General features: G+C 38.3%; 1 protein-coding gene across 3 annotated transcripts; it reads left to right on the forward strand.

Moving 5' to 3' along the window:
• The first annotated feature begins 224 nt into the window (after positions 1-224).
• Positions 225-27811, forward strand: FAM221A (family with sequence similarity 221 member A). 3 transcript variants are annotated; one of them, XM_082398560.1, is made up of 7 exons: positions 225-353; positions 3437-3610; positions 6684-6874; positions 8922-9128; positions 13544-13651; positions 16764-16846; positions 26741-27811. In XM_082398560.1, exons 1-7 carry the CDS (start codon positions 289-291, stop codon positions 26807-26809), a joined length of 897 nt encoding a protein of 298 aa, XP_082254686.1. In that variant the 5' UTR covers positions 225-288; the 3' UTR covers positions 26810-27811. The 3 variants fall into 3 exon arrangements, with proteins under 3 accessions (XP_082254686.1, XP_082254687.1, XP_082254688.1); XM_082398561.1 differs by lacking the exon at positions 26741-27811 and adding an exon at positions 25030-26731; XM_082398562.1 differs by lacking the exon at positions 26741-27811 and adding an exon at positions 18690-23407.

Below are 27811 nucleotides of genomic sequence, written 5' to 3' on the forward strand. Positions count from 1 at the left end.
GACACCTGCCAGACCAGGGAAAACGAGAGGGACAAGGTTTGCGGAGGGCGGTAAACAGCATCCCGAGCGCGGCGGCGTTGAGCGTGGAGGCCAGGTTTCTCGTGGGCAGCCAGGTGGAAGCGCGCGCCCTGCGTGGTCACCGCGGTCTTCCTGCGGGCCAATCGGGAGGCGGGTGGGAGGGGGCGCGGCCGGCCAGGGCGGGACCAGTTTTGGCTCCTCAGGGTTCTGTTCACGTGCGCAGGGCGGGCTGGGGCTCCAGAGCCGGCGCCTCCCGGTTCCTCGCCCGCCATGGAGCGGCTGACGTTGCCCGCCGGCGGCGCGGCGGCCGTGGACGAGTACGTGGAGTACCGGAGGTGAGGCGGCGGCTCCGCGGGGCCAGGAGGCCCCGGGCAGGCCCGGTCCCTCTCGCTGGAGGAGCTCCAGAGGCGCGGGCGGGCCCGGTCCCCCATCGCGGGAGGAGCGCTGGAGGCGCAGGCAGGGGCCCAGCGCTGGCTCGCTGGGGCTCCCGGAATCCCTTCCCGGGCTGGTGGGGGAGGCTTACATTGATTGCAGGTTTTCTCTTTCTGTAATTAAATATTGTACTGACACGCAGTTCTATCTAATAAGTTTCTTCCGAGGCAGTTTAAAAGGCTTCCCGCTCTGACCTCTTTGAGGAAGGATTATTAACTAGATTTATGCAAAGATCTTTTTTTTTTTTTCTTCTAAACTGCCAGTGTAGATTGCACATTGAGTACTTGGGGCCTGTAAAAGCAGCCATCAAGTTTGCATGTTAACTTAGTAATAGGGTAAGTCGTGAACTTCTAAACGTGCTCCCACCCCCGAGGGGCTGGTTTTAAGAGAAGGACACTGGTGTAGTGTTGGTGGTTCTGGAGAAACTCTCCTCTGGAAACTGGAAGTGCAGCCGCTCCTGGGGCTTTAGGGAGTGATTCACTGCCTGGGGCCCTGACAAAGGCCGATGCACCTGTAGTGATATGTTTTTTCGGTCTCCCAAGAAAGGTTTTTGGCAGTTGGGAAATTGGGTGAGTGGGAATTACTGGAGAGGGACAGGCAGGAGGACAGGGAGTTGAGGCGCGCGCGCGCGCGTATGTGTGTGTGTGTGTGTGTGTGTGTGTGTGTGTGTGTGTGTGTATAAGGGGTAAGTGAGACGATTGTATCCTCACCTGGGAAGCTTGAGCGGCCTGAAACCCAAGCCAGAGGAGTTGCTGTGCTTAAAGGTGGTCGCCCCAGGGCTTCCCTGGTGGCGCAGTGGTTGAGAATCTGCTTGCCAATGCAGGGAATACGGGTTCGAACCCTGGTCTGGGAAGATCCCACATGCCGTGGAGAGACTGGGCCCGTGAGCCACAAACTACTGAGCCTGCGCGTCTGGAGCCTGTGGTCCGCAACAGGAGAGGCCGCGATAGTGAGAGGCCCGCGCACCGCGATGAAGAGTAGCCCCCGCTTGCCGCAACTAGAGAAAGCCCTCGCACAGAAACGAAGACCCAACACAGCCAAAAATAAAAATAAGTGGATAAATTAATTTAAAAAAAAAAGTGGTCGCCCCAAATTACTTGGGCAAATGAGTTCCTATCTGACTGCACTTCCCTCTGGCTGTCTAGGTGACATACTTTTGGGTAATGCCTAGAAATGTCTTGGTAATTCTGAGCCAGAAAAAGTGAGGGTGAGAAGCTTGATGGGTCAGGCCTCATTACTGGTTCGGGTAACACGAGGAGACTTGTGCCCAGAACGGCTTCCACCCAGCCCTCACGTAGGGCAGAGCCGGCTTTGAGGCTCCAAGTCTTACATTTCCCTGGGAGCAAGTTGCTGGGTCCTGATGTTGACTGATAACTTAGATATTTAGATATTCAGGTATGTGGAATGTGGGCCTTCAGTTGTAGTCTCTTGCCTGGCCCAGAAAATGTTAGGGCCTGGGAGGAAATTATTTTTCAAACGTAAACTACCTGGAATAATTCTCTAAATGTTAGGGGCTTGCTGCTCAAAGTGTAGCAGTCACGGCATCACCAGGGAGCATCATCAGGCCCTCTTCAGTCATTTTAATCTGAATCTGCATTTGAACTAGATTTCTTGGGGATTCTGTAAATAAAGTTTGAGCTACACTGGTTTAGAACTTAAAATCAAATGATCTCTTTCTTTAAAGATCTGCATTGATCTTAAGGCCTTTTTAGTACCTGTTGGTATACTTCTTGGTAGCTTTAATAAAGTGAAGTGGCTCAAAACTTATCTCAGAATAAAATGCCCTTTGTTTTAATTTTTTTTACTATTGTGTATCTAAATTATTTAAGTAAGGAAGAAGCTTGTAATGGTTTCATAGCCTCTGAGTTGGTTTTATTCATCTACCTCAGCTAAAGGTTTGAAAGTATGGAAAAGGGTATGGACTGCACCAAAAATTATGTAGCATTCTGCAAGCAACACTTTTCATGACTTTTAAAGGGGGTATTTTCAAGGAGATATTTCTTCAATTTTAATTGTGCTTCCTTTTCCTCCAAGGAGTCCAATTCTTAATTTCCTAAGAAATTAAGAAAGAGTGTTGGCTTAATTTTTCCCATAAAATTTTGAGGTCGGTCTTCTGGAATTAAACAGTGTTACACCTGATTACTCAGTGCATATGTTGGGTTTGAGCTGGTGCAAATCCAAGGGTGTTTGTGGGTCCCATCTTAGTTTAAACTCCTGGCCAGGGTTTGGAGTCAGGTGTGGGCATTAGTCATGTTATCTTCAGCGTCAATATTTTTTGTACTATTTGTTTTTTTGGGGGGGGACTATTTTTGTTTTTTTAATTATTTATTTATTTATTTATGGCTGTGCTGGGTCTTCGTTTCTGTGCAAGGGCTTTCTCTAGTTGTGGCGAGCGGGGGCCACTCTTCATCGCGGTGCACGGGCCTCTCACTATCGCGGCCTCTCTTGTTGGGAGCACAGGCTCCAGACGTGCAGGCTCAGTAATTGTGGCTCACGGGCTTAGCTGCTCCGTGGCATGTGGGATCTTCCCAGACCAGGGCTCAAACCCGTGTCCCCTGCATTGGCAGGCAGATTCTCAACCACTGTGCCACCAGGGAAGCCCGGGGGGACTATTTTTTAAGGAGGAAAATATTAGAATTTTTTTAGCAGTTTAGGCTCTAGCTTTTAATGTGAAAAATGAGCATGTTTGCTTCAGAATCAAAGGAAAAACTGAGATGAATATGTGGTAATTCTCTAGTGGTAAACCTGGATCATTGAAGTCAGATGTTATGAATTCATTGACTTTCTTATTCATAATTCTCTTTTATATGGGAAGTAAAAGCTTTATTACTATTGTGTGTAATTTTGCTATTAACATGAGCCTAAGTAAAAAAAAGCCGAAGCAGCCTTTCCTTTGACTATACAAGTATAGTTTAATTTTAGAGTTTAGTATTTTTAACCTGGAAAATAAATACACAAGGCTTAAGAAAAATATTTTTTGTTGTAGAATTGTTGGTGAGGATGATGGAGGGAAACTTTTTACTCCTGAAGAATATGAAGAATACAAAAGAAAAGTCTTACCTATGCGTTTACAGAACAGATTATTCGTGAGCTGGCGATCACCAACTGGAATGGATTGTAAACTTGTGGGTCCAGAGACACTGTGTTTTTGTACCCATAGGTAAGATATTTTATTGCTAAGGTTTCCGGTGATTAGGAAATATAAAACTGTAGCAGAGCATATCTTCCTTCTCTAAATAACATTATTGGTGATAATTGGGAAACATTTGAAAACAGGCCTTTATATACCAATAATATGCCAGAAATTATTTAAGGTTTTTTGGGGCTATATTTTAAAAATTTCTGTTGTATCCTATTAGAACTCATTATGGAGTCTATCAGCTTAAGCATCTTTTCTCTTACCATTGGTAAGAAAGATATTGGTGCCCCTGTGGCTTTGCCAGGGGCCTTTCAGTTAGGCTGGGGAGCAGAGTCTGCCTCTCCCACCACTGGACAAGGTAGTAGAGGCTGGGTCATCAGACTGCAGAGCTGATTTTATTTTTATTTTTTTCTCTGCAGAAAGAGTTTATTTTATTTATTGATTTTCACCTTTCATTATGAACATTTTCAGACACACTCAGTATTGGAGAGTATGGTATAATCGACCCCCACATAGCCATACTTCAGCTTACATAAGTTATGCAGAACTGATTTTAGAGTTGCTTGAGTTGAGCTACACTGAACAGGTTACCAATCTACAAATAGAATCATTTCTCCTCACATTTACTAATCTCCCTTTACACTTTAAGAAGTGTGTTGTATGAATACCTTTCTCTTTTATTTACACACACACACACACGCCTGTGAAAGATTGGTTCCAGGACCCACTGCGGACACCAAAATCTGGGGATGCTCAAGTCCCATAGCTGGGCCCTCCTATCTGCGGATGTGGATTCAGCCAACCTCAGATCATAAACATAGTAGGAACACAATACGTGGTTGGTTTAATGCCCAGATGAGGAAGCCACGGATACTGAGGGCCTACTGCATATTTACTGAAAAAAAAATCTGCAGTTTAAACCTGTATTGTTCAGGGGTCAACTCTGTGTGTATGTGTGTGTGTGTGTGTGTGTGTGTGTGTGTACGTACATGTATATATACCTTTCTTTAAACAAAAATACAAGCACACAGCTTTTTATTACAAGTGGTCCTCTTCTGAGAAAAGCACATGGAGGAAAGGAAATACATGAGGCTCCAACCATTGATGTGTGTTACCTATACCTGAGGTTTGCATTTTGCTGTGTTTATCCTGTTCTACTTTAAATTTTATGACTGTCACAGGTCTTAGTTGTAAAGCTCAAAAGGGCAAAGCTGCTTCAAGGGAAAATCACAGAAACTATTACGTGGTTTTAGGTAACGACTTCAACTTTCTGTTCCAAAGGAACCGTGGGAGAGCCGCCCTGTTCTGATAGTTTCTGGGGCTCTTTCCTGAGGTACTCTGTGTAGTTGCTGTTTACAAACTTGCAGTTTGCTGGAGGTTGTTAGGCAGTTGCTAGGATAAGTAATGTTGTGTATAGATTGACTTGAAATTTATTTAGCAACCCCAAATAAAAACACTGTGGAGGCATGGAGGATGAGGGTTATGTTGATATGTTTCAGAATTGAAGAGGACTTTGGTAAATTTATGTTAGTTTTATCATTTATCCTTGTAAAAATTTAGTGCCAGTCTCATATCTATGTATAATTGTACAGCATGGAATTAACCTTCAAAAATGACCCAACCCCACTTGGATGGAAAAGTTCTTTAGTACCAGTCACTCAGTGAGATCTCTGTCTAAATTAATTTTTCCCTGTTATGGATGTGAAACATTGGTTATTTAAGGAAAATGAGGAATATATAGAAACGTAGAAAGAAAACTCACCACCTAAAGCCAGCTGCTGTTAATATGTTTTACTATGTTCTTGTACTTTTTTCTTTACATAGTTAATTTAGTTGTTAATTATATGTATGTATAAATATTAAACCAGTTTTTCATTACAGAATCACGGGAATGTTTCCACATGGTTCGTAGTAATTGCAAACAAGATATTTAATACCTGCTTGATATTCCAGCTAGTCCAGTGGTGTTCATGGTGTTTTCCCCAGAGCTATGACAGAGTCTCAGGGGCGTGCCAGGTGGAAGGGCAGGTTAGGGGAAGGACAGACTCCAATTATGGCTCTTCGCCTTGCTTTAACCAATTCTGCTTTTATCTATTTTGTATAGTATTATGGTTCTGTAAAAGATTTTATTTGAAGAAAAATTTTCACTGGTAAAGAGTTTGAAAATTGTCTTCTAGTAATATACTTATCCAGTCCCTTATTATGAGTACGTTTTATATATATTGCTATTGTAAGTACTGTTGCTAATGCTATCCTTATGCACAAAGCTCTTTATATACATGGAATAATTTTCTTAGGGTATATTCTTCAAAAATGAACCATCTAGGTTAAAGGATGCATCCTTTTATGTTTCTTGAAACCCTATTAAATGGGATTGGTTCTTTTGTAACACTCTTGACAGCATTGTGAAATATGTACAGTTAAGAAAACTTTGGCTCTCTTTGCTAAGTGAAAAATGGTATCTCATTGTTATTTTAACTTCTATTACCTAGGATAATATTGAGAATAATAAATTTAATATTATTTTACTGAGTATCACTTAATGAGAAGGAAGCCAGTGGCCTGAGAAAATTACGTACAGCATTTTAACAAAGAGCTTTGGCTTTGAAAGGTGTTGATAATTTATTTTGAAGTTTAAAGTTAAAAATTAAATTATATTAAAATAAATAGCATTAATATACGTTTATTGAACTATTTCAATTTTAAGTAGCAAACCTGTGAAAATAAATGTAAATAATGCACTTTGATAAAAAGAATTTTCATGAAGAAGTTTTTTCATACTCTTGGGTTGTGCTTCTGTATCAAAGAATCTGTAGTGGTATTTTAAGATAATTATTTGCTATTTCTTTGTATATTGTTGTGAAAATTCTTCTTAAATAATTAAAAATAAAAATCTAGATGGGTGAAGATTTTATCTGACCAAAGCAACATAGCTGACAAATACTGCATGCAGGGGAGTGTATTTTCAACCTTACTGATAAGAACAGTGAAACAAAATTAAAAATGAAAAAGAATCATTTTGCATTTAACAGAACAGCAGTTGTAATTTCTGGCAGTACCTGCATTGTGCTTTTATTTCTTCTGTTTTTTTTAGGTATAAGCAACATAAAACTGACTTTGAAACGATTCCTCAGCAGCGCCCCATCAGTCTGCCTTGTCAAGTGGCGGGCTGCCCATGCAGGGCTTACCTCTACGTGCCTCTGAATGGCATGCAGCCCATTCGCTGCAGGTGCAAGCACTTTGCTGATCAGCATAGTGCTGGGCCTGGCTTTATGTGCAATGCCTGTGAGTTACATTATGATAAACACACAAACAGAATGCTTTTATCTCCTTATTGAATGTTTAATGTGTCTCTGTGCCAGTTTCATTCAGCTACAGCGACATTAAACAACTAGGATGATGGATAGCTACTCTAAAATTTTATTTTTGTGGAAAATCTCAGTTATTTATATGCTTTGCAGTCATCAACCTTAATCTCTAATCTCATGTCATTCAAATAAGTTAAGTAATAGTAATAGATTTTAAAGAATCACTAGACATGATCTGATTCAAATTTTTGAATCGTGGACGTTTTACCAACTGAATTCTATTTACAGAATAATAATCCTTAAAAAGGATTTTATCAGTTGAAAAATTTTTTATAATTTCCTGGCAGATTATTATGTTATTGCCTAAGACATAGGTTGATGGGAAAAGCAAAATGTAACATGATGCTTTTAACACTTTGTAAGCAATAGCACCCTTTCTCAATACCTATACCCAAATCCCAGCCACCATCCCATATACCCTTTCTCTTCATCCTTTTAAAAACCCTTTGAAATAGATAGGATTTTTTTTTTAATTCTTTTAAAAATTTTTAAAAATTTATTTTATTTTTACTTATTTTACTTATTTATTTTTGGCTGCATTGGGTCTTCATTGCTGCTCACTGGCTTTCTCTAGTTTTGGCTAGCGGGGGCTATTCTTTGTTGCTGTGTGCTGACTTCTCATTGTGGTGGCTTCTCTTGTTGCGGAGCACGGGCTCTAGGCACGCGGGCTTCAGTAGTTGTGGCACACGGGCTCAGTAGTTGTGGTTCATGGGCTCTAGAGTGCAGGCTCAGTAGTTGTGGCACATGGGCTTAGTTGCTCTGCGGCATGTGGGATCTTCCCAGACCAAGGCTCGAACCTGTGTCCCCTGCATTGGCAGGCGGATTCTTAACCACTGTGCAACCAAGGAAGCCGTAGGTACGATATTTTTAAAAATAGGTAAAATATTTTTCTTCAGGAGATAGTTTTTCCAGTTCTTTTTGTAGTATCTTGAACTGAAATCTTATGATGAAATATGTTATAAAACATTTTTAATGACAGTGGCAGAAATAAATATGTTTCACTGACGAAGTATGGGAGTATTTGAATAAAACTTATTTATTATGTGCCTTGGTTCCCATACACATTTGTCAGAAGTATGAGTGTGTAAAGATTTTGTTAATGGTGTATTATGGACTCCATTTCAATGTGGCTTGTTTTTTTTTTTACAAACAGTAATTTTATTGGTATAGTTCACATACTATATAATTCATCCATTTTGAGGGTACAACCTAATGGTTTTTAATATATTCACAGAGTTGTGCACCCATCACCACAATAAATTTTAGAATATTTTCATCACCCCAAAAAGAAATTCCATATCGATTAGCAGTCATTCCTTATTTCTTCCTCCCCTCAGCTCTAGACGACCAATAATCTACTTTCTGTCTCTGTGGATTTGCCTGTTCTAGACATTTCATATAAGTGGAATCATAGAGTATGTGGTCTTTTCTGATTAGCATCTTTCACTTAGTGTAATGTTTTTATGATTCATCCACGCTATAACATGCATCAGTACTTCTTTCCTTTTTGTTGTTAAACAGTATTCTGTTGCATCTTTCTATGTCTTTGGGTTGGCCTTCCAATATGGCTTTTATGGAGAATTGACCCACAGAGACGTTTCCACATTATTTCTTCACCACTGGGCTGTCCCCCCATACCTGCTTTTAACTCAGTATTTGAGGAGAGGGCCTGTATTTCCTGGCTCTCCAGTGTTTAGCTCAGTTTCCTTTAGTCCTGATTGGTTTTTCCAATTTTTTTTTTTTTTTTGCTACGTACTCTCTTACCACTTTAGCATCTTTTAAAAGTAAGAGCAGTGGCAGGGTTGGAGTGAGTTCAGGGGCTAGAGGTAAGAGGTACAGGGGCCAGAGCACAGTGTGTGAGGGATCCAGATTCAGGTGATTTCGGCCAAGCTAAGTGGTTTATAGGGCATACAGCTCATTACCTATATTTAAAAACGTTTAACTTTGTTTACATCTTGATTCAGGTTCTAAGTGTTCAGGATTCCATAGTTGCTTCACTTGTGCTTGTGGTCAGCCTGCATATGCCCATGACACAGTAGTGGAAACTAAGCAAGAAAGACTGGCTCAGAGAAAACCAGTGGGACGGGATGTTCCTTATGCAGCAATGGGAGGACTAACTGGCTTTAGCTCGCTGGCAGAGGACTACATGCGATTAGATGACAGTGGAATTGGTAAGTGATGATATATGAACTGTGAGCTTGTCATATTGTGCTAACACAATATGTGTTATGTGTGCTAACAATAGTGAAGCCTTGTATTTGTTTTGCACTTTAAGTTCTTCATGTTATTTTCAAAAAATATTCTCTCATTTGATTTTTATTTTTTTTTAAAGATTTTATTGTCACTATCTGATGTATGATTATTACAGAAAAATTAGAAAACATAAGAGAAACCTATCCCAATACTCGTACCGAAATCCCAACTCACAACCCCATTGTTTGTAATAGCGGAATAATAATTTGTTTTATTTGATATAGTTTACCTGTTATCCTATTGTATGTAATTTTTGCTATTATAACATCTCATTTTGGAAACATAGGCTTTTGTCCATGTGTGTATGTACATGCATGTGTGTACATGTTATCACATCTGTAGTAATGTATGCTCATATGTCTACATGTATGTACACAAATATATCCGATTGCATATATAAAAACTTAAAGTAATATACAGAGAAGTTTAATTGGATATATCTCAAACTATTGAAGGTAGCTGGATCCTTCTGGGGAAAAGAACTATGGTTCCTATCTACTTTAAATACTTCTATGTGTATGGATTTTTTTTTCATAAAAAGCATGTATTACTTTTATTTTTTTCATTACAAAGACTACAAAACCATAAATGAATACTTTCTTGTTAAAAAAGATTCAAACAAGTCCCCCTTGAACGCTTTTCTTAACCCCAGATTCTTTCCTAGAGGGTGATTTGCTGTCATTAATTGATTTGTATTCTCTTTTTAACGTACATTTTTATAGTTTACTTTTTTTTAAACTTAGAATAATTTTTGAAGGCCTATTTATATCAGGACATACAAATCTACTTATTTTTTAACTGCTTCATAGTATTCCACACTATAGATATACATCAGTTTATCTGAACCATTTCCTTGTTCATGGCATTTAGATTGTTTCCATTTTATTTTTTTGCCTTTACAAACATCGTGCCCCCCAAATCCTTGAACTTGCTTCCTTGTGTACTATGTGAATTTGTCTCTAAGGCCGATGGAGAGAAGCAGAATTGTTGGGTTGAAGAGTGTGCACATGTGAAATTGTAATACATTCTGCCGAATTGCCCTCCAAAAATGCTGTACTTGTTTATACTTCCTTTAGTGATGTTTTAGCTTACCTATTTCCAAACATTTATGCTGATCATTGATGTCATTAAACTTAGTTTTTTTGCCAGTCTAATGTGTGAAAATGTTATCATTGTTTCAGTTCAGTTGATTTCCCTCGTTATTAGTGAGATGAGAGTCTTCTTATATTTAGTGGCCGTTTTACTTTCTGTGAATTGTCTGTCCATATACTTTGCTCATTTTTATGTTTTTATATTTTCTCATTGATTTATAAGAAGTCTTCTTATATATTCTGTATACTAATCCTTTGTATTTATTTTGCAGATATTTTCTTCCAATATGTCATTTGTCTTTTGGGTTTTTTACTTCTTATTGTTGTTGTTTTACAGTTTTTAAATGTAGGAAGCAGACCATCCCTACTGTAATTTTATAAATATGTTCTCCTTCACTTTACTTTAATGCTTAATTTTTTTGCTTTTATGTTTAGCTTTCTTATGTATCTGGAATTTATTTTTTGTGAAAGTGTGAGGTGTGTATAACTTCCGTTTTTGTCCAAATCAATGGCAAGTTATACAAACACCATTCTTCCCAAATAATTTGAAACTTTACCTTTACCATATTCTATCATACTTTCTATTTTGTGCCATTGGCCTAATTGCATACTTTGTGCCAATATTTCGTATTTTTAATTATTGTTCTTCATAGTGTGCTTTGATAATTGGTATGGTAAATTCTTCCTGTTTGTGTTCGTTTTTCAGGGTTGTCTTGATATATTTGTGCATTTTCTCTTCTAGGTTATTTTATAACTAGCTTGTTAAATTCCATAAATAAATCCTTTTTCAATTTTTATGGATACATGATTGTATTAGGCTCATGCAACAGTTAACAGAAAACCCAGTTATCAGTGGCAAACAAAAAATGATGGTAATGATGTTGTTGATGATAATTACGACTTTGTACTGCGAGCCTTGTTCCAGCCTCTTTATATCTATTACCTCATTTAATCCTCACAGCAACTCTGAGTTAGGTGCTATTATTAATCCTTTTTGCAGATGAGGAAACTCAGCACAGAGTAGTAAAACATCTTGTTCTGTGTTATTCAGCTAGTAAGTGGTAGGACTGGGTTCAACCCAAAAATTGTTCTGGGCTCATTAGTCAGCCTCATTATTGTCTATTTCTGTGCAACTACCATATTGTTTTCATTACTACAGCTTTATAATAAATTAATATGTATGACTTCATTTTTTTACTTTAGAATTTTCCTGACCTATTCTTCCCTTTGAATTCTTTCAGACCTTTGGCATTATTTTTTAAAAACATTCTATTATTACAAAACATTCTATTATTTTAGTTGAATATGTAGATTAATATAGGAAGATTTGCTGTTTTAAAATATTGAGTCTCTTCATTTCTTTGTCTTCTTCTGTGTAGCTTAGTGGAATTCTGAAGTTACCTTCATGAAAGTCCTGCACAATTCTTAATTTTATTTCTAGATATTTCATCTTTTTTATAGCTATCATATATGGATTTTTCCCTTCCTTTATATTTTCTAGCTGATTATTGTTTGTTTTTGAAAAAGGAAATGTTGTATGCTGCTTTTGTTACCAGTCATTATTACTTAATCTTAAGATTTTAAATGTAAATCTTTAGTTGATTTTGCATATACAGTTGACCCTTGAACAACAGGGCTTTGAACTGCGAGGGCCCATTTATACATGGATTTTTTTTCAGTAGCAAACACTATGATACTATACAATCTGTAGCTGGTTGAATCTGCAGGTGTGGAACCGTGGATATGGAAGGCTGGCTGTAAAGTTATATGTGGATTTTGACTGAGTGAAGGGTTGGCACCCTTAACCCCTGCACAGTTCAAAGGTCAACTGTAATGATAGTTTTGCTTCTTCCTTTCCAATATTTATGACTCTTCTTACTCTTTGACTAATCAGAATGACTGGTACTTTCAGAACAATGCTAAGTAATAGTGGTAGTAGCTGGCATCTTTGCCTTTTTGTGACTTCTGGTATTTTATCACTTAAGTATCTTTATAATATAAAGAAAAAAGAACTTTTCCTTCTGGCCCCTGCTGGAAGGTGGGGTGAAGAAAGATGAGAACGAGGAGAGGAAACATAAGATGTTTTTGTCTTGATTTTAGATGTAGGGGAGCCTGGAGAAGAGGGACGTCTGCTCCATTAGCCATGTAGAGTCCTGGACAGAGATGATCTTTTGCTGGAATTTGTTCCTTTGTGATACTGAAGGAGCCTGTAGTAATTCCCAGCTCCTGTGGGGTGCTTGGAAGGCAGGTGAGCTGTGAGGCAGTGGGCCTGCCATAGCATCTCTTCATAGCAAGGGGCAAAGGTGACTGCAGAGCAGAGCTACATGTGGTTGCCCTGAGCTCTGGGGGATTCGGTAGAAAAAGTGGCAGGCAGCTGAGAGGTCTGTACTTCTAGTGAGAGTGTGTGAGGCTACCAGGCCCTACCAAGCTGAGAGACTAAATTGCAACTTAGGCCAGCCTTTAGCATTTGAGATCAGTAGTGCACACAGCAACCAGAGAACACACAAGGACCTGGCTGGACCTGAGCCCCCTTCTCTGATCTTCCCACAGGTCACAAGAGGGAGGAGCTGGGGAAGGAGGGGTGCAGGAATCTGAAAGGCTGAGCAATTGTCCCACACTATTCACTTTATAGGAAAGGACTGAGAGTTTATTTCCTTCTCTCTACCTGTGGATGGGGGTAGGCATGTGGGGGAGGGGTGGTTTGTGAAGAAATAGAGGACTTATTAATTTTTTCTGCAGCTTCCTTCCTTTCGGTCCAAAAGTGAATGTAGCAGTTGGTCTTTGTAGTTTGTGGTTTAGGATTGTGATTGTTTCCTCATTTCATTGAAGAAGTTTTCTTTATTTTTTCATATTTTGTTTCTAGATGGTTTCCCAGTGAGGAATAGAGGAAAAATACACTTATTCTATCCTCTTCAACTAGAGGTTTTTAAATTCTGAGTGTCTTGCTTTTGATAATGTTTTGTGATTATGTTAAGGTCTTATACTTCTTTGCTGACATACAGTTACATTCGTGCATTTTTTTTTTTCCTGTGAGAAGGTCTCTGAGAAATGCAGAAGTACTTTTATCCATTTGCCTTTACTTTATATGGCAAAAATTTATATAAACAAAAATTTTCATTGTACATAAAGGATTTTTCTAATGATTCTGCTTGGGGTTCTAATTTATTTCACATTTGAAATAACTTCTTTGTATTCTAACAAATAAAGATTTAATTTTCATTCTTCACATATTTTGTTCTCAGGTGCACCTTCAGTTGAATTTTTAGACTCTCCAGTTACAGCCATGGACCACCCATTTCTAAAAGCATTTCAAGCATCATCTAGCTCTTCTCCAGAAACACTAACAGATGGTAATGAAATTAAATTGAGAAATATTTTTGGATGTAGTAAAGAATATAGATTGATACATTTTCCAGATTACTCTTTTTTTCCAGTATTACCACAATTTGATTATCATTTCACTTTTATATTGGCCAGGCACTGAGAAAAAGCAAGAGTCTTCATTTTAATAGGGAAAATTTGTTAAATCTTGGAATTATGAGGATTCTGATAATACAAAAATTTGGAGTTTTAAAACCTTATTCTGGTACATGTTATTGCTTTGATCTGAATAAGAGAGCCCTCTAGTGGACTAATTGCCTTGATCCTTTAGGCTCTCCCAAACAAGGTGTAATCCCTTGATAATTATAGATTAGCAAGGTTTTACCATTTATAAATTGCACATAAAAATGAATAAAGTTCATTTTTATACATTTTTAAGTATTCTGTTTCCTTTATGGAAAACAAGAATAAAAACGAAGAAGGAATTTGTATGATTTATGATGTATTTAATATTTTAAAATATTCTGAAATGAGAATTTTCTTTGATTTATTTGTGTTTTCATACAACCTTTTCATGTACACTGACTTTTTGCACAAGGGATTTGCACAATGAAGTAATTATAAAGTGTAGGTAGAAGTAAGAAATCAAAACAAAAGAAAGGGACACAATTGTGTCACTTTTTTTTTAGTGAGGTATAGTCAATTTACAGTATTATATTCCTTTCAGGTATACAACATAGTGATTCAGAATTTGTATAGATTATACTCTATTTAAAGTTATTATAAAATATTGGCTATATTTCCTATGCTGTACGATATATCCTTGTAGCTTATTTATATGTAGTAGTTTCTATCTCTTAATCCCCTTCCCCTATCTTGCCCCTCCCCAACTTCCCTCTTCCCACTGCTGACCACTAGTTCATTCTCTATATCTGTGAGTTGTGTCAACTTTCAAAGTTGATGTAACTATTACATTAAGCTGCAGTTTTGACTGAGTTGTAGTGGTAGCCAAGGTACAAAAAGGAAGGTGAGATCAGTTAAATACTTTTCCTTATTAGAAAGGAGGAGCCATGAATTCCTCGGTGCACATGAAAGTTGTACCAGTGCTGGATTTTTTTTTATAAATTTATTTATTTATTTGTTTTTATTTTTGGCTGCGTTGGGTCTTCGTTGCTGCGCACGGGCTTTCTCTAGTTGTGGAGAGCGGGGGCTACTCTTGGTTGTGGTGCGTGGGCTTCTCATTGCGGTGGCTTCTCTTGTTAGGAGCACGGGCTCTAGGCACGTGGGCTTCAGTAGCTGTGGTACGTGGGCTCTAGAGCGCAGGCTCAGTAGTTGTAGCGCACGAGCTTTGTCGCTCCGCGGCATGTGGGATTTTCTGGGGCCAGGGATCGAACCTGTGTCCCCTACATTGGCAGGTGGATTCTTAACCACTGTGCTACCAGGGAAGCCCCCCAATGCTGAATTTTAAAGATATTTATGTAGTGACCCTCAATGATGCAGTAGCCCAAGGTTCTTAAAAACTTTTTTTCAGCAAATGCAGCCTCTGGTTGGTTAATTCTGATACTTACCTTTGATAAAAGTGGTAATATCCCATTTTACCAGATAAATGGTAACATACCATTTATTAAAATGTAACTCAGTGAAGGTGATTCTGCAAGAAACTTAGCTCAGATGGTCCAGCGTGATCCAGGGAAAGACCCAGAGTTTACAGACGAATGGATAGAGAGCATATATTCTAAGCAATTATTCTTGTTTTTCTCAAGAAGATTTGTATTAGGTAGTTGTTGGCAGTGTGGTTATACTCTGTGGTCATCATCTGGAGTTACATGATTTTTATGTTGCTGGTTGAGGGTGAATTCATATGCTTTAAAAACAAGAACAGGTGTTCAGGTTGATATTCTATTTTGGATGTGAAGGGACCCAACCAAGACATTCACCTGAAATGAAGGTGAACTTTTCCATGGAATTAGGTGCTTGATTTACCTACAAGGAAAACCAGATTTTCCTTCCTGAAGCGATTTTAAATTCCTTTCGGTACATAAACTAGTTCTTGACAAGGTTAAAAAAAGTGAATACCATGGAAATGGTTAAAATTATTTTAGTTTTGAAAAATTTCAAAGCAGGAAATAGCATCACTTTTGGTTGACTATACAAACTCTCTTAGACTGTTCAGGTGGCTGTAACAAAATACCATAGACTGGGTTGCTTATAAACAGCAGAAACTTATTTCTCACAGTTCTGGAGGTGGGGAAGTCCCAGATAAAGGTGCCAGCATGGTTGCGTTCTGGTGACAGCGCTCTTCCTGATTCACAGCCAGTGCCTTCTCCTTGTGTCCTCACATGGTAGAAGGGTTGAGGACTCTCTATGGGGTCTCTTTTATAAGAACACTAATCCCGTTTGTGAGCGCTCCCCCCTCATGATCTAAGTACCTCCCAAAGGCCCCACCTCCTAGGACCATCACATTGGGCATTAGGATTTCAACATATGAATTTTGGGTGGTCGGGGAGGGGGCATGAACACAAACATTCAGACCATAGTGCAAACCTTCAATAGTTACTTCTGTGCATTATCTGTTACAGTGTTACGTGAATTTCTAGCTATAAAATGTAAAAAGTAGTTGAACAAAGCTGAGTGAGTTCTGATGTGAAATAGCTATATGGTGTTATTTAATATGAACCACTTGAATATTTGGAGAATGTTTACCAATGAACATTACTTTTGTCTTATGATGCCCTGCTCTCTGAAAAAGAGGGAGTAGGATCAATGATTCATTTAGATCACTTCTGGTTTGAAAAACACAAAATAATCACTCAGTAGGAGGAAAGTTTTTTTTCTGTTTTTTATTTCAGAAGAATTTATAATTATATGAATACAGTTGACTCTTGAACAACACAGCTGGGTTAGGGACCCCCACCCCTGTGCAGTTGAAAAATCCTCGTATAAGTTTATAGCTAGGCCTCTGTAACCACAGTCCCTCTGTATCCATGGTTCCTCCACATCTGCAGATTCAACCAACCTAGGAGCATGCAGTAGTGTAGTAGGTATTTATTGAAAAAAATCTGAGTATAAGTGGATACACAGTGCAAACCCATGTTGTTCAAGGGTCAACTGTACTTAGATTTTTTTTTTTTTCCTTATTAGTAGGTACAAGCAGTCAAGTTCCTTCCTTAAGGAAACCTGAAGAGGATGATATGGCTTTCTTTGAAAGACGATACCAGGAAAGGGTAAGTCTGTAGGAAAATCTGCTTACATTAAGCATTTACTTGTAACAGAGACACTGTAGAACAACTATATATTGATTGTGGATCATCATTCAAAATTATAACGTCTGCTTATAGCTAGTGTTAGGCCTTGAGGCTTATTTAGAACAATTCAGAGAGAAACAGGACTAATGAATATGATAATTTATGGAGGTCATCAAGATTGACTAAATATACACATAAAATTGTCAGTAATAAACATCAACCTGAGCAGATTTGTAAATTATATATATATTGAATTCTTTTTTTTAAATTAACTAATTTATTTATTTTTGGCTGTGTTGGGTCTTCGTTGCTGCGCGTGGGCTTTCTCTAGTTGCAGTGAGTGGGGCCTACTCTTTGTTGTGGTGCGCGGGCTTCTCATTGCGGTGGCTTCCCTTGTTGCAGAGCACGGGCTCTAGGCACATGGGCTTCAGTATTTGTGGCATGTGGGCTCAGTAGTTGTGGCTCGTGGGCTCTAGAGCGCAGGCTCAGTAGTTGTGGTGCACAGGCTTAGTTCCATGACACGTGGGATCTTCCTGGACCAGGGATTGAACCCATGTCCCCTGCATTGGCAGGCGAATTCTTAACCACTGTGCCACCAGGGAAGTCCCTGTATATTGAATTCTTAAGGTATAGTATTTCTTCTCCTTAGTGGCTTCTAGGTATAGGCAGACTCAAGTTAGAATTACCCAATAGCCTTTAAGAAGCAGAACACTAAACATAAACATATTTTAACAATTTTCAGGGCTCAACAACTGCAGTGTTGATGTGTTCCCTGCTTTCAGTAATGATAATTTTCATCAGTTCACCGCCACACCATAAACTCCCTGGGGATAAGTATAGTATATTTTATTATCTGTATTTTCCCCAGAAGTAAGTACAGTGCCTTGTACATAAGATGTTTTCAATAAATATTTATGGAAAATTGAAAAGATAAATACAGGTATAATTGATATTTGCTTTCACACATGTCATCTACTTACACATGTGATGTGTTTCATGTCAGTGTTCATATCTGAAAGTTTTGTTTTATTCTTGTTTATTGCCAGGTGAGGGTATGCTGGCTTGATGAGGCATGGGGGATTATATCCAGCCATATGATACATTCCCCAAAGTGCTTTCCTTAGGATTATTTTATAGTTGCTTTGTGGGCGTTCATTGTCTCTCTGACTAGGTAGTAAGTGCCATGAAAGTAAAGACACTCATCACTTTTTGTTATATTCTCTACAACTCTTAAACAAGAGCTTGTTGAGTAACTAAAGGTGTGGAAAAAGGAGACCATTAAATAAATTCACCATCCAAGAGCAGAGGAAGTGAGTAGGGGACAGAGAGATTAGCATGTCTTTCCTATTGAAGAATTTTAAAGTAAAGGGGGAGAGTGTTTGGTATGACTTAAGGCAGAGCTAGAAAGTAGAACTTTCTGCAGTGATTTGGATATTATTTAAGGCAGAACTAGAAAATAGAACTGTCTATTTATCACTGCAGTGATAAATATTGTCTGTGCTATAGCCATTCATCATATGTGGCTATATATGTCTAAATTTAAATAAATTAAAAATTATTTCCTCAGTCACACTATCCATGTTTCAGGGGCTCAGTAGCCACATGTGGCTAGTGGCTACGTTGTTGGGCAGTGCAGAAAGTTCTTTTGGAAAGCTCTGAACTAAGAGAAAGAGGTGGTGGTAGAATTTCACGGGGAGGATGAAATAGAGTGAGGAAAGAAGAGGCTATTTTTGCAGCATCATCAAGGATAGACTTTTAATCAAATCAGTCTGTGTTCTTAGAACACACACATTCACAGCTGAACTTTAGTTTTTCCTCATAGGCTTATGAGGGACAGGGTTCTAGAACTCCTTCCTTCCCTCCTCCAGGAGCTTGGGTAATGTTGACTGCCTTGAAAAACATGCTGATGGTATTTGCTTGTGGCAAGGTAAAGGGGGTAGTTCTTATCTGTGAATGTTTTAGGGGATATACCCGGCCCATCCAGACTGCTTATTATAAATAGACCTAGAATTTATGGATTTATGGGATGTGGTTTATAACTCTTCAGCCTGTGTGATTTATGGATTGATGAGATACAGCTTATAACCTCTCCAGCCTGTGTGATGAATGGATTATAAAAACTAAGAAAATCAAACCTAAACAACTTCCTCTGAGCTGACGTGTATCAGACACGTTGTTAGTACTCATCGTTTACTCCAAAAAACTACGACAGGCACCACTGAGGGAAAAAGGATGATTAGGAAACTAAGTCTGATGGGTTCAGGGCCCCTTTAGAAAGCAGTGCTACATCTGAATCTGGTTTTGCTTGTATCCTTTGCTACTCATTGGTATCACTGGGTGTGGGGAAGAATCTATGATTAGTGTGAGTTGGTTTTGATAATTGAAGCCTTTGTGGTAACATAGTTTACTAACTACCTTTACATATTATTAAAGAGTTGCTTCTTAGCTTCTGTAATATATCAGGTCAAATTATATTCTTCCATCGTGGATGGCCTTTGGTCTCTTTTCCTCAAGAAAGGAGAATTTTATTAAGGAAACAATTATTAAAGGTCAGCTAGGTGCAAGACACTGTGTTAATGCCAGGAAATTAAAAAAAAAAAATTTAGGGAGAGGGCAGACAGCAGAAGCAAGAAGAACTACAGTCCTGCAGCCTGTGGAACAAAAACCACATTCACAGAAAGATAGACAAGATGAAAAGGCAGAGGGCTATGTACCAGATGAAGGAACAAGATAAAACCCCAGAAAATCAACTAAATGAAGTGGAGATTGGCAACCTTCCAGAAAAAGAATTCAGAATAATGATAGTGAAGATGATCCAGGACCTCGGAAAAAGAACGGAGGCAAAGATCGAGAAGATGCAAGAAATGTTTAACAAAGACCTCGAAGAATTAAAGAACAAACAAACAGAGATGAACAATACAATAACTGAAATGAAAACTCCACTAGAAGGAATCAATAGCAGAATAACTGAGGCAGAAGAACGGATAAGTGACCTGGAAGACAGAATGGTGGAACTCGCTGCTGCGGAACAGAATAAAGAAAAAAGAATGAAAAGAAATGAAGACAGCCTAAGAGACCTCTGGGACAACATTAAACGCAACAATATTTGCATTATAGGGGTCCCAGAAGGAGAAGAGAGAGAGAAAGGACCGGAGAAAATATTCAAAGAGATTATAGTCAAAAACTTACCTAACATGGGAAAGGAAATAGCTACCCAACTCCAGGAAGCGAAGAGAGACCCATACAGGATAAACCCAAGGAGAAACACGCTGAGACACATAGTAATCAAATTGGGAAAAATTAAAGACAAAGAAAAATTATTGAAATCAGCAAGGGAAAAACAACAAATAACATACAAGGGAACTCCCATAAGGTTAACAGCTGATTTCTCACCAGAAACTCTACAAGCCAGAAGGGAGTGGCATGATATACTGAAAGTGATGAAAGGGAAGAACCTACAACCAAGATTACTCTACCCAGCAAGGATCTCATTCAGATTTGATGGAGAAATGAACAGCTTTACAGACAAGCAAAAGCTAAGAGAATTCAGCACCACCAAACCAGCTCTACAAAAAAATGCTAAAGGAACTTCTCTAAGTGTGAAACATAAGAGAAGAAAAGGACCTACAAAAACAAACCCAAAACAATTAAGAAAATGGTCATAGGAACATACATATCGATAATTACCTTAAACGTGAATGGATTAAATGCTCAAACCAAAAGACACAGGCTTAATGAATGGATACAAAAACAGGACAAGAGACCCACTTCAGACCTAGGGACACATTCAGACTGAAAGTAAGGGGATGGAAAAAGATATTCCATGCAAATGGAAATCAAAATAAAGCTGGAGTAGCAATACTCATATCAGATAAAATAGACTTTAAAATAAAGAATGTTACAAGAGACAAGGAAGGACACTACGTAATGATCAAGGGGTCAATCCAAGAAGAAGATATAACAATTATAAATATATATGCACCCAACATAGGAGCACCTCAATACATAAGGCAACTGCTAACAGCTATGAAAGAGGAAATCGACAGTAACACAGTAATAGTGGGGGACTTTAACACCTCACTTACACCAATGGACAGAGCATCCAAACAGAAAATTAATAAGGAAACAGAAGCTTTAAATGACACAATAGGCCAGATAGATTTAATTGATATTTATAGGACAGTCCATCCAAAAACAGCAGATTATACTTTCTTCTCAAGTACGCATGGAACATTCTCCAGGAGAGATCACATCTTGGGTCACAAATCAAGCCTCAGTAAATTTAAGAAAATTGAAATCATATCAAGCATGTTTTCTGACCACAACGCTATGAGATTAGAAATGAATTACAGGGAAAAAACCGTAAAAAACACAAACACATGGAGGCTTAACAGTACATTACTAAATAACCAAGAGATCACTGAAGAAATCAAAGAGGAAATAAAAAAATACCTAGAGACAAATGACAATGAAAACACGACGATCCAAAACCTATGGGATGCAGCAAAAGCAGTTCTAAGAGGGAAGTTTATAGCTGTACAAGCCTACCTCAAGAAACAAGAAAAATCTCAAATAAACAATCAAGCCTTACACCTAAAGGAACTAGAGAAAGAAGAACAAAGAAAACCCAAAGTTAGAAGAAGGAAAGAAATCATAAAGACCAGAGCAGAAATAAATGAAATAGAAACAAAGAAAACAATAGCAAAGATCAATAAAACTAAAAGCTGGTTCTTTGAGAAGATAAACCAATTTGATACACTATTAGCCAGAATAATCAAGAAAAAGAGGGAGAGGACTCAAATCAATAAAATTAGAAATGAAAAAGAAGAAGTTACAACAGACACCGCAGAAATACAAAGCATCCTAAGGGACTACTACAAGCAACTCTATGCCAATAAAATGGACAACCTGGAAGAAATGGACAAATTTCTAGAAAGGTATAACCTTCCAAGACTGAACCAGGAAAAAATAGGAAATATGAACAGACTAATCACAAGTAATGAAATTGAAACTGTGATTAAAAATCTTCCAACAAACAAAAGTCCAGGACCAGATGGCTTCACAGGTGAATTCTATCAAACATTTAGAGGAGAGCTAACAACCCTCCTCTCAAACTCCTCCAAAAAATTGCAGAGGAAGGAACACTCCGAAACTCATTCTATGAGGCCACCATCACCCTCATACCAAAACCAGACAAAGATACAACAAAAATAGAAAATTACAGACCAATATCACTGATGAATATGGATGCAAAAATCCTCAACAAAATACTAGCAAACAGAATCCAACAACACATTAAAAGGATCATACACCATGATCAAGTGGGATTTATCCCAGGGATGCAAGGATTCTTCAATATACGCAAATCAATCAATGTGATACACCATATTAACAAATTGAAGGAAAGAAAACCATATGATCATCTCAATAGATGCAGAAAAAGCTTTTAACAAAATTCAACACTCATTTATGATAAAAACTCTCCAGAAAGTGGGCATAGAGGGAACCTACCTCAACATCATAAAGGCCATATACGACAAACCCACAGGAAACATCATTCTCAATGGTGAAAAACTGAAAGCATTTCCTCTAAGATCAGGAACAAGACAAGGATGTCCACTCTCGCCACTATTATTCAACATAGTTTTGGAAGTCGTAGCCATGGCAATCAGAGAAGAAAAAGAAATAAAAGGAATAAAATTGGAAAAGAAGAAGTGAAACTGTCACTGTTTGCAGATGACATGATACTATACATAGAGAATCCTAAAGATGCCACCAGAAAGCTACTAGAGCTAATCAATGAATTTGGTAAAGTTGCAGGATACAAAATTAATGCACAGAAATCTTTTGCATTCCTATACACTAATGATGAAAAACCCGAAAGAGAAATTAAGGAAACACTCCCATTTACCATTGCAACAAAAGGAATAAAATACCTAGGAATAAACCTACCTAGGGAGACAAAAGACCTGTATGCAGAAAACTATAAGACACTGATGAAAGAAATTTAAGATGATACAAATAGATGGAGAGATATACCATGTTCTTGGATTGGAAGAATCAATATTGTGAAAATGACTATACTACACAAAGCAATCTACAGATTCAATGCAATCCCTATCAAACTACCACTGGCATTTTTCACAGAACTAGAACAAAAAAGTTCACAATTTGTATGGAAACACAAAAGACCCCGAATAGCCCAAGCAGTCTTGAGGGAAAAAAATGGAGCTGGAGGAATCAGACTCCCTGACTTCAGACTATACTATAAAGCTACAGTAATCAAGACAATATGGTACTGGCACAAAAACAGAAACATAGATCAATGGAACAAGATAGAAAGCCCAGAGAGAAACCCACGCACCTATGGTCAACTAATCTATGACAAAGGAGGCAAGGATATACAGTGGAGAAAAGACAGCCTCTTCAATAAGTGGTTCTGGGAAAACTGGACAGCTACATGTAAAAGAATGAAATTAGAACACTCCTTAACAGCATACACAAAAATAAACTCAAAATGGATTAGAGACCTAAATGTAAGACCAGACACTGTAAAACTCTTAGAGGAAAACATAGGAAGAACACTCTTTGACATAAATCACAGCAAGATATTTTTTGATCCACCTCCTAGAGTAATGGAAATAAAAACAAATATAAACAAATGGGACCTAATGAAACTTCAAAGCTTTTGCACAGCAAAGGAAACCATAAACAAGATGAAAAGACAACCCTTAGAATGGGAGAAAATATTTGCAAATGAATCAACGGACAAAGGATCAATCTCCAAAATATATAAACGACTCATGCAGCTCAATATTAAAAAACAAACAACCCAATCCAAAAATGGGCAGAAGACCTAAATAGACATTTCTCCAGAGAAGACATACAGATGGCCAAGAAGCACATGAAAAGCTGCTCAACATCACTAATTATTAGAGAAATGCAAATCAAACCTACAACGAGGTATCACCTCACACCAGTTAGAATGGGCATCATCAGAAAATCTACAAATAACAAATGCTGGAGAGAGTGTGGAGAAAAGGGAACCCTCTTGCACTGTTGGTGGGAATGTAAATTGATACAGCCACTATGGAGAACAGTATGGAGGTTGCTTAAAAAACTAAAAATAGAATTACCATATGATCCAGCAATCCCACTACTGGGCATATACCCAGAGAAAACCATAATTCAAAAAGACACATGCACCCCAATATTCCTTGCAGCACTATTTCAGTAGCCAGGTCATGGAAGCAACCTAAATGCCCATCGACAGACAAATGGATAAAGAAGATGTGGTACATATATACAATGGAATATTACTCAGCCATAAAAAGGAACTAGTTGGGTCATTTGTTGAGACGTGGATGGATCTAGAGACTGTCATACAGAGTGAAGTAAGTCAGAAAGAGCAAAACAAACATTGTATATTAACGCATATATGTGGAACCTAGAAAAATGTACAGATGGACTGGTTTGCAGGACAGAAATTGGGACACAGATGTAGAGAACAAACGTATGGACACCAAGCAGGGAAAGCTGCGGGGTGGTGGTGGTGTGATGAATTGGGCGATTGGGATTGACATGTATACACTTATGTATATAAAATTGATGACTAATAAGGACCTGCTGTATAAAAAAATTAAAAAATTAAAAATTAAGGAGGAGCAAGAGGAGGTGTTTTTGCTCTTTGGACACTGTATTAGGTGGATGTATTTGCTAAGTACCATTTGAAATGAGTAAACGCTGCTTTGGCTTTTGTTGTTTGTTTAGCATATTTGATCTCTTTTGATGTTACTGCAAATGTAACACTTGGCCCTAAATGAGAGGAGTAAGGGGACTAGCATTTGAGTGCTTATTAAGTACCTAGATTTATATATATATAAATAAAATCTTATTTAAACCTTTAGAACGACCCTATTACATAGTGCCTATTATGATGACCTTTTTTACAAAGGACAGAACTGTTGGTTAGTAGCTTGCCTCAGATGGTTAATCAACAGTAGAGGTACGATTCAGGTGTTCTTCTGACTCCGAGGCCCATAATCTTTGCCTCAGAACAGAGTGTTCTTTGGGGGTCCTTCAGATGGCCTGTTGACCTTTACAGTGTACAAGAGTGACATGAGTGTACGATTTTTATTTATTTTTTTGGCCGTGCCACGCAGCATGCAGTATCTTAGTTCCCTGACCAGGGATCGAACTCGTACGCCCTGCAGTGGAAGTGTGGAATCTTAACCACTGGACCTCAAGGGAAGTCCCGAGTGTATGATTTTTGAATGAGGTTCCCAGCCAACTCAAAGAGGAGAGAGAGAGGGAGAAAATGGGTAAGAGACAGAGGTGAGATTCATTCAATTTTATTTTTAGGAGGTTACTTGCAGTTTGGTGACATTGGGTAGAGTGGTTTTGCCAGGCCTCTTCTGGTTTCTTGGTATTATTCCCATCATATTAGGAAGTAAGAGGCCTTGCCTCCACCCACCATGCCCCATATTTTCTCTCCCCTTCTCTTGCAGGGGTAAGGCAGTGGTGCTGCCTTGGAATTGGTGTGTGTGAGTGTGAGTGGCAGTAAAAGGAAGGTGGGTTTTGTGTTCTATGGAGTCTTTTTTTTTTTTCCCAAGGAAGGGGTTTATATGTTTCTAAAAGATCAGAAGGCTGCTGCTTAGGGTATGCAGGCTTCTTCTTTGTTTCAGTTACAGTGGAGAAGGACAACCTTCAGGAAGGTAACTGTTGAAATGTAGAAATCAGAATTATAGGTAACTGTCCTTTAAGCAGTATGTGTTCCAGAGATAATCCAACTGGATTAGGTGTATTCCTGTAACGCTGTAGGGAATGTGCATAGGCTGGATGTAAGGTTAGGCATTTAAGCTTTTCTTTTTTTTAACTTTAGTGGCAATTAAAATTAATCATTTCTCCAAAGCAATATTCATTATATGTTATTTTTGTTAAAATGTTTTTGTAAAGTTGAAATCAAACAGTACTTGATAACTTTTTTTTAAAAATTTATTTATTATTTTTGGCTGCGTTGGGTCTTCATTGCTGCATGCAGGTGTTCTCTAGTTGTGGCGGCTTCTCCTGTTGTGGAGCACGGGCTCTAGGCATGCGGGCTTCAGTAATTGCAGTACGCAGGCTCAGTAGTTGTGGCTCGCAGGCTCTAGAGCGCAGGCTTAGTAGTTGTGGCACACGGGCTTAGTTGTTTCACAGCATGTGGGATCTTCCCGGACCAGGGCTCGAACCCGTGTCCCTGCATTGGCAGGCAGATTCTTAACCACTGCGCCACCAGGGAAGTCCCTGATTACTTTTTTAATTAAAAAATTTTGTCATTCTTTGACTGTGTTTGAGATACACACACACACACACACACACACACACACACACACACACGCTCACTCACACACTGAGATAGAGACAGAGCCCTTGACAGGACCCCTCTCTGCAGGGTTCTCGCTTTTGTGCTCATTCTGTGAGTGCTCTGTTCAGTCAATACTCCTCAAATCTCTCCCGTGTGCTGGGCTGCGTGTGAAGGGGTGTGTGTGTGTGTAAATGAGACTCTCTGCCTCTTCCCCCTCCCTCTGACCCATTCTCTGTCTCTAAGGTGTTACTGAAGTACGCCCTGGCTCTGAGAGAGAAGAAGAGAGGAAACAGAGGAGGGAGAGGAGTTGGGAGCTTGCATACCCCAACAAACCATATTTTAAAAATGCAGTTAGGTCCCTTCAACAATCAGATTGTGGCTTTAGTATTTAGCAGCTTAATAACCGCTAAGTAACTGTGTAAAATGGCTGTGATAAATAAGACATGAACCCAAATGAGGTATGTGCAACCTTTTTTCTTCTTTAGGATGTTTTACAAATTATTATATCAACAAATATTTTAAATTTTCAGATAAAAATGGAAAAGGCTGCTAAGCAGAAAGGAAAAGCACCATTGCCATCAACTACAAAACCTTCATGAAGACTACTGGGGAAATTAAAACCAGCATCCAAATATGTCTTTTGTGTGTTAATTATTTAAGTATAATAATACAATTTATTTTTCCTCAAATTATTTACTTCTTTTTCTGTGTAAAAATATCTTTTTGAATGTTTCCTTAATTTATTTAAGTGAAAATACCTTATATTACTTTTGTCAAAATTCATGATTTATTACTTTATATAAACTTTTCCTCTCTCCTAACAAATGAGGTTATTTTTATATTAGCCAAAAGCTTAAAGTACAGTAAATATTTTTAGTTTATAATAGTTTAACTTTTTCAGGCTATTTTAAAAATTAAAGATGTTATTGAGAGTTTTGAACAAATATATTTCATTCAAAATAGTTACATGAAAATCCTTAATTTTTTTATCTTTCAAACTTTGTAATGTTGATTTGTTTTAAAATAAAAAAGTGTATTTTAAAATTATATAGTCATTTTCTAGTGGTATCTAATGATTTTTAAGTTGTTTTGTTAACTATGCATTGTTTATTAACTGTATTGATGCCTCCCGTGTGCCACTTCAAATTCTCTTGGTGCACCTCTAACTCCAGTACTGCTGTGAAACACTTCCAAGCAGGCTTCTGACAGCTTCACATCGAAGCCATTTGATGGCACTTTGTCTTGCTGTCTTCTCTAAAGATCCTCTGACACTGTAGCTTGGGATGCCCACTGGAACCCCTCTGCATCATACATGTATGAAATACACGGGTGGGTTAATGACCTTGGGACCAAACTTGACTAATGGGAGGTGGAAGCCAATAGATAGATAAATAGTTCCCCTTCCTTCTGCTGGGAAGACAGTTCTGAGATGCCTTTTATAATCTTTCTCAGAAAATAGGATTGAGCACTAGTCACCCATAGCAATGGTCAACCCCATAATACATCCTTATGTTAGCTTTCTCTTTTCCCCTTTTCCACTCCCTGACTCCTCCTTCTGGTTCCCTCAGATCACTTCCCAAATATACTTACCTGTATTTGAA

The sequence above is a fragment of the Balaenoptera borealis genome, assembly GCF_965194805.1.
Source record: "Balaenoptera borealis genome assembly, chromosome: 7".
Lineage (NCBI taxonomy): Eukaryota > Metazoa > Chordata > Mammalia > Artiodactyla > Balaenopteridae > Balaenoptera > Balaenoptera borealis.

Coding starts and splice junctions, on each gene's coding strand:
- FAM221A (XM_082398562.1), top strand. CDS start 289: ATGGAGCGGCTGACGTTGCCCGCCGGCGGCGCGGCGGCCGTGGACGAG. Junction 9,129..13,543: donor ATTAGATGACAGTGGAATTG/GTAAGTGATGAT, acceptor TTTTGTTCTCAG/GTGCACCTTCAGTTGAATTT. Junction 16,847..18,689: donor AAAGACGATACCAGGAAAGG/GTAAGTCTGTAG, acceptor TTTTCCTCATAG/GCTTATGAGGGACAGGGTTC.